The sequence below is a fragment of the Schistocerca cancellata genome, chromosome 3 (genome assembly GCF_023864275.1).
Source record: "Schistocerca cancellata isolate TAMUIC-IGC-003103 chromosome 3, iqSchCanc2.1, whole genome shotgun sequence".
NCBI classification, from domain to species: domain Eukaryota; kingdom Metazoa; phylum Arthropoda; class Insecta; order Orthoptera; family Acrididae; genus Schistocerca; species Schistocerca cancellata.
This window is the reverse complement of record NC_064628.1, coordinates 400,494,002-400,508,403: the sequence shown is the minus strand read 5'-3', so window position 1 is coordinate 400,508,403 and position 14,402 is coordinate 400,494,002. Positions and strand designations below refer to the sequence as shown.

Below are 14,402 nucleotides of genomic sequence, written 5' to 3'. Positions count from 1 at the left end.
TTAAGAAAGTAAGAACTTGATACATTTGAAAGTGATATTCCAGGTGACATAGAAGGGAAAATGAGTGTGTAATGATAGCAAAGAAACTGTACATTTCGATAGTATTATATATATATATATATATATATATATATATATATATATATATATATAATTTACTTATATTATACATGTGTAAATGTAGCTTCCCATATCTGATTCTTTAAAATATTTGATATCCGTTACATTATACATTAACAATGGTAGTTTGACATTCTCTTGGATATGGCCTGAACAAGGATACCGAAACAGATCATTATATAAATAAAAACTATATGATCAACTGCAGTAGCCTATCATCAACTAATATACAGTTGTGAAATAAGAGCACACTGTAAAGGAAAACAAACTAATAAAATTCAAATTCTTAAAAAAAACTGCAAAATTGTCCACTCAATTTGGAAAAGCTTTGCAGACAATACAGCAGAGTCAGATCAAATGTGTCTGTTTTCATGGCTAAAAGTAAATATGTATTTTTGAAACATTATTGATAAATGATTTTGTTCATCTGAAGCCTGAATAGTTAACATACACCACCATTAGCTATGTCAGTAGTTAACTGCATGCTTTTTGAAGAGCGATTCATGGTCTTTTGCATGGTGGTGTAAGGGACATCACTTTTTGAAATTCAACAACTGACAGCACATATTAACTTGTATAATAATGATGACATTATTAATGTTACAAAGACTATCACCATTGTTAATTCAGAACTGTATTATACTTATTTATGCTAAGTCTGAGCATTTGAAAGTTATGTGCAACATTAGAGAGAAGTTGACATTGCAGGATTTCAACAACTAATAGAGGAAAAAAAGTCACACCTAAAGCCATGAAAGGAGCAAACATTAAAACACACAAATTAAAGCATGCAGACAATATTTCCGATAGAAAATTTTGATTACGTGTATAATGAACGATGTAACAAGTAAAATATATATAATACACAATATGAAAGCTAAATATCGGATTGGACATTACATATGAGTACCATAAAAATTAGTAATCTCTATTTAAGATAAATTAATTAGTGATAGGATGATTAAGAGATGGGAAGAACTTTTACCTCAGCTACAAGAGAAGGAAGTCCACAGAGAAGGAAGCATAGCTTTGTGTTAGTCTTAGCAGGATTTGAGAGAAGAAGAAATCTCAGACACAGCACTGGAGAGGGGCCACACAGAAGAGAAGGCATTTCCCACATGCAGCTGCTGTCTTATTTACTTACTTCTTTTTTCACACTGAGTGATGGTGGAAAAAATGAAACTTCTTTGCTAGGTACCTTTTTCTCTGCACCATGGGCACAGTTCAGAGTGGTGACAGTAAATTCGATGTCCTTAGGTTCCGAACTAGCTAGAAGAACCAAATAATTTGTTACTTTCTTACAAAATATAATTATATCGCTGGAAGTGAAACCTTATTATTGTTCTAAATTACACAGTCAAATATATCAGTTACATTTGTGTAGTGTTTAGTCCATTGCAATATAGTACATACTACTAAGAAGTACAGCCAGACTTACAAATTAGAAGACAGAAAATTATTGTAAAATAATAATCAAGTAATATTTTTTATCATTTATGATGTGATAAACTTAGTGAACTACTTTGAAAAATATTTTATATTCAATGTGTCAATGAAATTTTGACCACAGAGTCAAATCAAACTCGCTATAAACTTTCAGAAATTAACTGTTACCAGAACTACTTGAAAGTGTGTTACGAATCCACTGGTAAAAACTGAAAGAGTGCTATACAAAGATTCCTAAAGAACACTAGGGACATTCAAGCAAACGTGGAAATATAAACAGACTGGTACAATTGAGATATTGGTAATACAAATATATTTCATAGCAAGCTTATTTTATAGGCTCATTGTGACCTTGTGACAGATTTTTCCATCAACAGGTTCAGTTAAAGCCATCCATTTTTACTGGACTGTCTCACCATTTCATATTTATATCTTACTAAACATTTTATCTTGCTCAAATTTTAGGTATCATGAAATAATAAAGTAACTTTGGAAGGACACTAAAATGGTAGACATTTCAGAAGTGCAACTCAGTAAATATATTGTTGGCTCATAAAAATGTTATTCTTGTAGGCGAATTTTGTTTCACATAACAATAAAAATCCTGTCATTGTAAGACCTTAATACTGCTCTAATCCTTAATTGTAATATTTAGCTTCAATGAATGGTTCTCTAGCGAAAGCTGCATTTAATGTCACCTATGAAGTTTTGGCAATGCTGAGACCTAAGGATGCTACTGTTTGGATTACAATTATCTGTCACTGGAGACTATAAAAAACTGTACCCAAATTAAAATTTTTCTTATATCAATAGAAAATTTCTTTTACGGTTAAGACTGCAGCCTTCTTTATCAGTTAATAATGAAATATAGTAATGATAGCATCTTATGTATTAATAGATACTTAACTTCTAAGGTCATCAGTCCCCTAGAACTTAGAACTACCTAAACCTAACTAACCTAAGGACATCACACACATCCATGCCCGAGGCAGGATTCAAACCTGCGACCGTAGCGGTCGCGCGGTTCCAGACTGTAGCGCCTAGAACCGCTCGGCCACCACGGCCGGCTTAGGGGTCATGCAAAGTGCTTATTATGACATCGCGGCATTATGGGCTGGTAAAACACTTACTGGGCCGTCATTACAACATCAGAAAATATTACACACTTCTCTTCTGACGACTGAGAGTGAAATAGGGAAAAACTGAGTCAAGGGTAAGTAGAGTGCTTACAAAATCTTTTGCGGTTAGCAACATGTATTATTTGAATTCATTAGGTGTCTTAATCCAAGGGCAGAATCATTCGGTAACGTATGGTGGGCAAAGGTGATGGCATCAAATAAAAAGTAATACTATGGAAAAGAATCTTCTTTCTTGAAACATTTTTTTTTAATTTTTTATTTGTGAGGTTGTGTACACCAATGGCTGAACGTTTTCAGTGCGCTGCAGCACGTTCGGGAATTGTACGGTTGGATTGATCGCTGTAGATCCTTCCGCCCTGACAATCGATGGATATTCCAGAAATTCTCAGGCTAGTTGTGCCGTCCTTTCACCGATGCGACCTGAACACGAGCCATCGAAGGTCGGGTCGAAGCAGTGGCATGTGAGACTGGACCCGCAGTCGCGAGCTAGGCCGCCCGTGTCCCCACCCGGCCATCCGGCTTCAGCTTTTCTGTGGTTTCCGCAACTCCCTTTGGATACATTCTGGGATGGTTCCTCTGAAAACGACACGGTGGATTTCCTTCCCCATCTTTCATCAGACTATAATGACCTCGTCGTCGATGGGACGTTTAACGCTAATCTCCCTATCTTCGGTTATAGTAAAAGCACGCATCTGAACATTTAGTTTACTGTCGAGATGGAGACGGAAGAAATGTTGTCATTTTAAGATGTTTCAGCGCAAAGTAAAGCGCACTGGCTACTCTAACGCTTTGCCCGCCTCAAACCGAAGTACGCTGGCTTCCAGACCAGAAGAGAGTGCTTCCGGAAACGTGAGTAAAAAAAAAGCGGTAACTGTTTCTGAAGATGACCGCTTGGGTTCCCAGGCGAAACATCTGAAGCCCATGTTCCGACATACAGGATAAAAATTATTGAACTACATGAAAAAAACGTAAATTAGTTAGAAACTACGGCGTACACACACTTTATTCGAATTCAGATTACGACGCATTCGATATGTGTGCCATCATTGGCAATGATGTGGCGCAGACGATTAGCGTAATTCTGCATGACCCGCTGAAGTTTCGGAACTTCGATGCTGTCGAGGACCTGCTGAATGACCGTTTTCAGCTCAGCCATAGTTTTCGAGTTATTGCTGCACATCTTGTCTTTAATATAGCTCTAGAAAAAGGAGTCGCGCGTGTTAAGATCCGCAGAATACGTCGGGCAATCGAGACCCGTGCTAGTGTTCTAGGGGGAACCCCAGAGCCAGAATGCGGTCCCCAAAGTACTCTTCCAGGACATCAAACCCTCTCCTACTTCGATGGGGTCGAGCTCCGTTTTGCACGAACGACATCATGTCGAAATCAGGGTCACTTTGGGTAATGGGGATGGAGTCATCTTCCAAAACCTCCAAGTACTGTTTGGTAGTCACCGTGCCATCAAGGAATATCGCACCGATTATTCCGTGACTGGACATTGCACACCACATAGACACCCGTTGAGTGTGAAGAGACATCTCGATCGCGAAATGCGGATTTTCAGTACCACTAATGCGCCAGTTTTGCTTATTGACGAACCCATCCAAATGAAAGTGGGCTTCGTCGCTAAACCAAACGATGCATGCGCATACTAATTCCCATCATGCCCCGCGTCCTACCGTGCAGTTTGAACGTCCTCACGCAACCCGTTCCGAAGTTATGACGATTTTATTTCATATAGTTCAATAATTGTCACCCTTATCTGCTGTGGAAACGAGATATTAAGTTGGTCGTCTCCACATAACAGAAACACGAAGGCGTTTAGGAATATCAGGAAGGCGGACCTATTGCGCTTGTTACTTTTTTGTGGGGGTGCGTCTAGCAAACGAGCGAGGGGCCTTGGCACACCTGTTTTCTGGCAGTCCATGGAGACGGGAAGTATGCGTCACCCGGTTAAGGGCAGTCGTCGTCTCGGGGTGCCTGTGCCAGTGCGGAAGCAAAGTTGCGGGTCGTTCTGTGTGTACAGGATCCAACAGATCTGCAGAACACACACGTCGTTTTAAAAATACACTACTGGCCATTAAAATTGCTACACCACGAAGATGACGTGCTACAGACGCGAAACTTAACCGACAGGAAGAAGATGCTGTGATATATAAATGATTAGCTTTTCAGAGCATTCATTCAAGGTTGGCGCCGGTGGCGACACCTACAACGTGCTGAGATGAGGAAAGTTTCCAGCCTATTTCTCATACACAAACAGCAATTGTCCGGCGTTGCCTGGTGAAACGTTGTTGTGATGCCTTGTGTAAGAAGGAGAAAAGCGTACCATCAAGTCTCAGACTTTGATAAAGGCCGGATTGTAGCCTATCGCGATTGCTGTTTATCGTATCGCAACATTGCTGCTCGCGTTTGTCGAGATCCAATGACTGTTAGCAGAATATGGAATCGGTGGGCTCAGGAGCGTAATACGGAACGCCGTGCTGCATCCCAACGGCCTCTTATCACTAGCAGTGAGATGACAAACATCTTATCCGCATGGCTGTAACGGATCGTGCAGCCACGTCTCGATCGCTGGGTCAACAGATGGGGACGTTTGAAAGACAACAACCATCTGCACGAACAGTTCGACGGCGTTTGCAGCAGCATTGACTGTCAGCTCTGAGACCATAGCTGGCGGTTACCCTTGACGCTGCATCACAGACAGGAGCGTCTGCGATGGTGTACTCAACGACGAACCTGGGTGCACGAATGGCAAAACGTCATTTTTTCGGATGAATACAGGTTCTGTTTACAGCATCACGATGGTCGCATCCGTGTTCGGCGACATCGCGGTGAACGTACATTGGAAGCGTGTATTCGTCATCGCCATACTGGCGTATCACCCGGCGTGATGGTATGGGGTGGCATTGGTTACACGTCTCAGTCACCTCTTGTTCGCATTGGCGGCACTTTAAACAGTGGACGTTACATTTCAGATCTGTTACGAGCCGTGGCTCTATCCTTCATTCGATCCCTGCGAAACCCTACATTTCAGCAAATAATGCACAACCGCTTGTTGCAGGTCCTGTACGGACCAGCACATTCTCCAGATCTCTCACCAATTGAAAGCGTCTGGCCAATGGTGGCCGTGCAACTGGCTCGTCATAATACGCCAGTCACTACTCTTGATGAACTGTGGTATCGTGTTGAAGCTGCATGGGCAGCTGTACCTGTACACGTCATCCAAGCTCTGTTTGACTCAATGCCCAGGCGAATCAAGGCCGTTATTATGGCCAAAGGTGGTTTTTCTGGGTACTGATTTCTCAGGATCTATGCACCCAAATTGCGTGAAAATGTAATCACATGTCAGTTCTAGTATAATATATTTGTCCAATGAATACCCGTTTAACATACGCATTTCTTCTAGGTGTAGCAATTTTAATGGCCGGTAGTGTAATATTTCGCCACAGCTCAAAATTCGAAGTTCTTCTCTGAACTTTCTAATTACCACAGTAGGAAGCGACCAGTCAACCCCCTCCCCTTACCCCTCCCCCCACCTGCAGTTCTTTAAAGAATTGAACTCCGACGTGAAAAACACTTTCAAATGTCTGTTATTTTACAAATGAGAAACGCTTTCAAAAGGTTTGATATGATGTTTACAACTTGTCTGAAGATGCTAAGCGCTCTCATTATCATACACCGGATGAGTACAGTCTTGGTAGTTTGGGCCCCTTTTTAAGCAAAAGATAATTTTTGATGCATCTCAGTGTTTATGACGTCATATCTCCTGATATATGTGTCGTACGGTGATATAATTTTGTAGGTCGTTGAGTGGTGTACGTGGATGATGTCCGCAAAGTGTGTTGGGAATAGAGTTATCGAAAAGAAGTAATAAACTGAAACCTCATGCCTCACCTTCAAGATTACTGCAAGAATAACGAAAATATAGTAAGCGTTAAACTTTCTTCCTTTCACTTTATTGCGGGGGCGGGGGGGGGGGGGGGAAAGCTTCTAACAGGTTTGAAATTATGTGTAAAGCTTGTTGGCTTTTGCGAAGTGTGCTCATTCTCAAATACCGGGTAATCTGCGCGCTGTCTGTTACTGAGCTTCAAGCCATATGTGCACAGTTTCTAAATTTAATACTCGACTTATTGCACTAAACCTTTAACGTAATGAGCACATTATGACAGAATTTGCAATTTTTTAAAGTAGATCAACAGTTATATGAAATACTGAGAATCAAAATTTTGTTGCGCAGCTTCATTTATAAAAACAGATATTCGGCAATGCTATACAGATAAGTACAAAGCCTAGACAATAGTGGCGTCTGCCCCTTTTCCTGTAACTAAAAAAAAAAAAACCTGTCGAAAGTTAATGAAATGCACTTGTGCTTATCTCTTCAAAGCTTTAAGCCAAGTTCATTCCAGATATCGAATTCAAATTGTTAAGATTCTACGACACGCGGGCACAAAAAGCGTAATACTATAGAATGAGATGAGTCTGCACTTGTGGTGTAATGACACTCAAAACCCGTAGGACGCTCACGAACAAGCTGTATATCGCACCATACTCGAGTGAGTGGTGAAGTGGATGTATGCTGGCGGCAGAAATTCCGTTCTGCGCGTCATTCGTACTCACTCCACACAAACTTCGAATCTGTGACGTTCAAATGTTCAAATGTGTGTGAAATCGTATGAGACTTAACTGCTAAGGTCATCAGTCACTAAGCTTACACACTACTTAACCGAAATTATCCTCAGGACAAACACACACACCCATGCCCGAGGGAGGACTCGAACCTCCGCCGGGACTAGCCGCACAGTCCATGACTGCAGCGCCTAAGCCCGCTCGGCTAATCCCGCGCGGCCCTGTGACGTCGACAAGATATCTGACAGTAGGGCGACAGTCACTTGTTCCTGATCAAAATGGTGGAGTATAGCATCAAAAGGTCGCGGTTTTGTTTCGATTCGACGCGGCAAGAAGATCGAGGATGTCAATAAAATTCTTCTGGGTTTGAGGCCACATTGTCATCTATAAAATTCCGACGTTTCGGCGTCTGTTGCAAGGCGCTTTCCTCAGGGTGTATTGCTAACTGCTGAATGAGCACTAGTTTGGTTCCTTATATACTATGGAGGAATGCTGTCGTTGGATGTGAGGGTGAGGAGAAAGAGGTATTAGGAGTTCACTTTACTGGTCTTTCCATTGCATGTTGTCATTGGCGGAAATAGGCGTTTTCCATTGGAGCTTCCTTTACTGCTTGCCATTGGTGGAAATCAGAGAATGGGAAACTGACTCGGTTCCCACGCCCGGGTTCCCGGGTTCGATTCCCGGCGGGGTCATGGATTTTCTCTGCCTCGTGATGACTGGGTGTTGTGTGATGTCCTTAGGTTAGTTAGGTTTAAGTAGTTCTAAGTTCTAGGGGACTGATGACCATAGATGTTAAGTCCCATAGTGCTCAGAGCCATTTGAACCATTTTTGAAGGAAACTGAGTGGCGACTACAGCGTAGCGTTGTTTACTAACTGCCTAGTGTCGACTAGGGCGCGCCAGCATTCTGTGTGCCCTCCACCGCTGTGGCCTGCCGCGCGCCTGTTGCTCTGCGAGAGCTGTGAGCTGTCCTTCTGCAAAGCAGCCAAGACTCTGGAAGTCTGTACTCGTCTTCTCTATTCATATTGTCGGGTCGCTTGGCTATTTCTGTAGCCTCGCTAACCTTCCTCCTCGAACTAAACGACTGTTTCGCCAGTACGCGGGCCTCTCGAATTTCGATCATCATCCTCCACTGTTCCTGGTGTTCTTCACCGCTGATTTGTTGTACTGTTTGAGGCGGATATATCTTTCGTGTTCAGTTATCCTTGTGCTTATTAGAAGCCCAGTCTCACCTACATACACCAGTCCACATTCGCACCCGATTTCATAAACTCCGGCGGTATGAAACTTGTCAATTGTATCTTTCGTCGAGCCCAGAACGTTCTTAGAGCTAATGGCTACGACATAAGGATGATACAAAGAACCATGGTGCCGAAGGAGGAGGGCAACAGGGAAATGCAGAATGAAGCACAGAACACCGCCGTGCTACGATATGTACAAGGGGTTACTGAACGTCTGGGCAAAATTCTGCGTCGGGCAGGTATTAAGCCAATTTTTCGGAACAAAACAAAAGAGTCAATTTACTATTCTCTGATTTCCACCAGTGGCAAGCAAAGCTCCAATGGAAAACGCCTATTTCCGCCAATGACAACATGCAATGGAAAGACCAATAAAATGAATAACCCTTTCTCCTCACCTTCACATCCAACGACAGCACTCCTCCATAGCATATAAGCAACCAACTGGTGCTCATTCAGCAGTTAGCAATACACCCTGAGGAAAGCGCCTTGCAACAGACGCCGAAAGGTCGGAATTTTATAGATGACAATGCGGCCTCAAACCCAGAAGATGGTTGGTTGTTTCGGGGAAGGAGACCAGACAGCGAGGTCATCGGTCTCATCGGATTAGGGAAGGTCGGGGAAGGAAGTCGGCCGTGCTCTTTGAAAGGAACCATCTCGGCATTTGCCTGGAGCGATTTAGGGAAATCACGGAAAACCTAAATCAGGATGGCCGGACGCGGGATTGAACCGTCGTCCTCCCGAATCCGAGTCCAGTGTCTAACCACTGCGCCCCCTCGCTCGGTAAACCCAGAAGAATTTTATTGACAGTGACAACGGCCGCGGAAGCCTATTTTTACACAAGACCGAGGATGTTTGGCTACTTGTTCGCGGTAGGCTCTTCTACGCAGTCCCGGGTCTTGGATGCATTCGAACCATTCTTTTCGGTTATCACAATGATTAGAAACGTTAATGTATGCAAAAAAGTAACGAAACGAACGTAGGCTCTAGAAATATATTGTTAAATATGTTATAGATGTTGTGTACTAACTTGAAAATTCCTCAACCGGCTTGTCGATGGTGTCGTGGTCGATCCAGGTGAGTCCCATCTCAACCTTCTCGGCGAGATCCTGCCAGTGCTGCCTGTTCTCCAGACAGCCGTCGTACAGCGGCTGTATCCACGGGAAAGTTTCAGACAGCACCTGTCGTCACGGGAAAGTATAGTGTCTCTTCAAGAGCAAGCAGGGAAAGAGCAAGTGAACATTTGGTTGGAAACATTAGAATTACCTTGTACAGTGGAAGACATATCACGTCTATGAATCCCACTTGCATCTGTGGCAATTCATCCTTTCTTTCTCTGTCCATCATTGCCTAAAACAAAAAGAAAGAATATCTGGTTATAGATACAATTAACAGAAATGTTTACAGCACCATCACGTAGCTATGCGCCATGATCTCTCTGATAGTTGATTGAATAATAGTACCACAGGCAACGTGTAGGTGAACAGGGGGTAGAGCTGTCTTCTTAATTTGTTGCGCTTAATACATATAACACTTTATCAACAAAACTGGTAGCAAAACAGACAGAAGGGCTAGGAAATATCACAGGAGTGAGTCAACTTAGATAGAAGGGGCGGAGAAGAAATAGTAGAAATTAATAAGAAAATTGTAGTTTCATAAGACAGAAGTGATGAGATCTGGCTCCCTAAAAATAAATGAAGCGAAACAAAATGAAAGATGAACATAGACATTCGGACTATTATGACTTTTGGAAGTTCCCATGGAAAGCAGAATCTGGGACCTGCACAAGGTTATGCGCTACTGTGTAGCAGTCAGTCTCTTGACAATGACGGAGAAGACCTCTGACGAAAGCTTGCGTGTTGAAAATAGCTGACACGGATTTTAATCCGAAACGCCAACAGACTATACATTGATAAGTTAAATATACTGTTCTATTACTTTCTGTATTAGTTGCTTTATCATTGTTATTATGAGGACTGGCAAGTGTTGTACTGGAGTCAGCGAGAACTGTTAGCTGGAACAAGAAATTCAGCATTGACACTATTGACTGCACACACATCTCAGACTAGAACTTAACAAGAATTCTGAATGGGATGAGTCTCATTTCTTTTTAACTGTTTTAACTTCATGAAACCTAAACACAGTTGCGATTACGAACAACCGTCAGCTGTACAACGAAATGACGACAGTGAAAATTTGTGCCACACTGGGATTCGAGCCCTAATTTCCCGCTATACGCGAGCGGTCGTTTTAAACACTCTGGCTATCCGTGCACAAGTCATGGCCAAACTCAAACTTCCGTATGTCGTCGTTTCTGTGTCACATCTCGTAGTCGTTCACATATTATGTAATTCCCGTAAAAGGGGAGGACATTTTAAGCAGGAATTGTGGGTTCGAGTCCCACTCTGGCACGAATTTTCACTGTTGGGTTGGGGTTTATTTGGTGAGGAAACCAAACTGTGAGGTCATCGGTCTCATCGGATTAGGGAAGGATGGGGAAGGAAGTCGGTCGAGCCTTTTCAAAGGAACCATCCCAGCGTTTGCCTGAAATGATTTAGGGAAATCACGGAAAACCTAAATCAGGCCGGCCGTACGCGGGATTGAACCGTCGTCCTCCCGAATGTGTCACAGACATGATACGTGAATTGGAGTGGCAGTCATTAAAACAAAGGCGTTTATCGTTGAGACGGGATCTTCTCATGAAATTTCAATCACCAGTTTTCTCCTCCGATTGCGAAAACATTCTGTTGGCAACAACCTACATAGGGAGAAATGATCATCACAATAAAATAAGAGAAATCAGGGGTCGCACGGAAAAATTTAAGTGCTCGTTTTTCTTGCGTGCCGTTCGAGAGTGGAACGGTAGAGAGACAGCATAAAGGTGGTTCATTGAACCCTCTGCCAGGCACTTTATTGTGAATAGCAGAGTAATCACGTAGATGTATATGTAGATGTAGTTGAATGCGAGTCCAGTGTGATAACCACTGCGGCCTCGCTCGGTAATTTTCACTGTCGTCATTCCCTTATACAGCTGATGGTTGTTCGTATTAGCAACTGCGAATACGCTTCATGTGTTTCATAACGGCTGTAGTCGCCACAGTGTGTGTTGCTTCGGACATGCATGCATTTCCAAAGGAACGTTATACCGTTTTTCTTCATAACACAGGTACTCCAGTATCGTACTTCAATTTCGTTCCAGCACTTAGAAAACGTATTTCAGCATCAGTGATTTTCTTTGGTGAATAAAAACTAACAGTGTAGTGCAATTTTCCCGTACAGTCCGGCGTGGGTGACCGCTGCAGTGTGTTGTGAGGTTGGCTGTGAAGGGTCAGGATGCCCACAGGTCACCACTCTCGGGGTGGCGGCAGTTGTGAGGTGGGGGTGGGGGGGGGGGGGTGGGACGGGGGTGTCAGGTGGAAATAATACTATCAAGTAATATCTTAATTCCATAATAAGCTACACAATCACGTCAGTAATGGAAGGCGATCAGTGATCTCCATGATGGGGGGTTATCTCAGCCAGCAGAAGCGTGCCGATGTCATCGAGGGCCTGTCGTATGGACAGTGTGTGCCGTCCATCTATAGGCTGTGGCTGCATCCGACAGAGGCATGTTGCCGTCAGCTTGACAGCCATTGTGCTGATGCAGGTCTGGGGCTGGGTATCACATCATGGCTAGTGTACAGCATTTACGGCAGCTGCCTCATTTCTGCTGGTCAGTACGATGTTAATCGGAGCAAGGAGAACCAAACCACAGTCACCTGCGAGGACGAAGGCAACTTACGGAGGTGACGAGTGCCTGCACGCAGTGACAGCAGACCGTGGCAGTGTGGCCCACAAACGGCGATTCTGGCTGGGCAGCTAGATAGTCCAGGCCCAACTGTAGTCTACCAAGTTGATGGCCAGCATCACAGGTGATAATTACCCAGTACTCGGACTGCTGGTGGGAAGGTACTAATCTGGCAGCATTTGGACACAGTACTGGCACCAGCCTGCAGCCGGTGAAGACAGAAGAGTGTAATGGTGGGAGCTTGCTGACTGAGCTGGGCTCGTAGACTGGCCTGAACCTCTCCTCGTGCTGGCAGTTGGTGAAGACCAACGCTGAGTGTCTAAATTTAGCAATATACTGCATATGCAAGCCTGGTGAACTACCATTTCTCGAAGTCGAGAAGTGAGGCCCAATCGTTAAGAAACCATGACGTCATTGCTCCAAGTTTCTCATCGTGTCACTGTCTTCATATTTCTGGTTGAAGTGTAAGTCTTGCAATGTGTCCTTTCAGAACCTCAAGGCGGCGACTTCCGCTATGTCAGCCTGCTGAATACGTCTTCTTGAGCAAGGGCACCAACTACTGAGTTTCTTGCACCATCCTCATTATGGCTTCTTTTTGCTGAGACGGTCACAGGAGTGCATTGCATCGCCAAACTGGGTCACGGCACAACACCCGTCTCCTCTCTGGGAGATACGGTCCACTGGAAAATTCTTGACACCATAACTAGTAGTTTGACATATAGGTACAATACATTTTCGTTCTCCTTATTCTAATCCAGCGTGAATAACAGCGCTGACTGGCTGGTCGCTACATTAATTACAATTTTCGAAGATTACCCCTGTCTGTTGGCAGCTGATAACCTGTGAGTTCAAGTGAGAAACAGTTTTCTGCCTAAAGTAAATATAGGTTACACGAAGCACAGTCAGAAACAAATGGTTCAAATGGCTCTAAGCACTATGGGAATTAACATCTGAGGTCATCAGTCCCCTAGACTTAGAACTATTTAAACCGAACTAACCTAAGGACATCACACACATCCATGCCCGAGGCAGGATTCGAACCTGCGACCGTAGCAGCAGCGCTGTTCCAGACTGTAGCGCCTAGAACCGCTCGGCCACAGCGGCCGGCACAGTCAGAAAAACAATGGTGCTGAAAACGGAGACACTCATTGATATGACTTCACTGCATCATTCATCACTGTATTGCTTTACGTGCTGGAACATCTGCTCCGTAGTAGTGTGTCCCTTCTCACCTGCAATTAGCCCACTGAACTTCCCTCGTTCCCCGAGACACTGATCCACAGAATCACAGCTTCACAAGTACAGAGAACAACTGAAAATAATACCACAAAACTCCTTCTTATGAAATTCCCTTAACAAATCGTGATTTCAAGCAAAAGGTCCTTCTTCATTGATTCTTCATGGTTGCATTCTTTTCATCAATCCAGTAGGTTCCTAACTCGCTGTTTTTGTGCGTTTCTCGGAACTTTGTCTCCGCAGTAAAAGTTTCCCTTGCGTTTCCCAGGATACATACCACTAAAACTGTTCTCCTCTTACTTCAATGCTAATTACGGACTGACTCCTTTCTGCAACGATATGCTTCCTTGTACCTTGTGGCAATATATGAAGCGAACTGCATCTCAATTACTTTGCAAGCTTTTTAATTGATTTGTCTCTCATTACAGGTGAACCTTGCAACAGTGCGTCACTTCCCTCTGTTGGACCAATGTGTCCCTGAGTTCCGTCATGTGAAGAATAGTTTTCACACGATGTTTTCTGTTATCGTCACTACATATTACGTTACAAGTATCACCGATTTAGCTCTGTCGTTCCGACTGTTAATCTTACAAGCACTTTTACTTTTTCTTCTCTTCCCCCTCTCCCCTTCTGAGGAAGCAGCTCCATCAAAGGAGGCGGCGAATCCGCGCCCTTCGGAAATAAATGCGTCCGTTCCACTTCATTACTCACAGCATTTGCAACACAATTAACGTTATCAATAGCTTCCTGTGCGTCTATCGCATTATATGCAATAACGTTGCCGCCTACGTTACACTCTGCGTGACACTAG

General features: G+C 43.5%; 1 protein-coding gene across 1 annotated transcript in view; it reads right to left on the bottom strand.

Moving 5' to 3' along the window:
• The window catches only part of LOC126176335 (cGMP-specific 3',5'-cyclic phosphodiesterase), a gene marked incomplete at its 3' end in the record, with an annotated part of 587,168 nt that overhangs the window by 23,121 nt on the left and 549,645 nt on the right, over positions 1–14,402 (bottom strand). The window contains exons 18-20 of the mRNA XM_049923487.1: positions 9,835–9,918; positions 9,599–9,749; positions 1,265–1,389 (exon numbers count right to left, since the gene is read on the bottom strand). Coding sequence (XP_049779444.1) covers positions 1,265–1,389; positions 9,599–9,749; positions 9,835–9,918 — 360 coding nt within the window. The remainder of the gene's footprint in view (positions 1–1,264; positions 1,390–9,598; positions 9,750–9,834; positions 9,919–14,402) is intronic.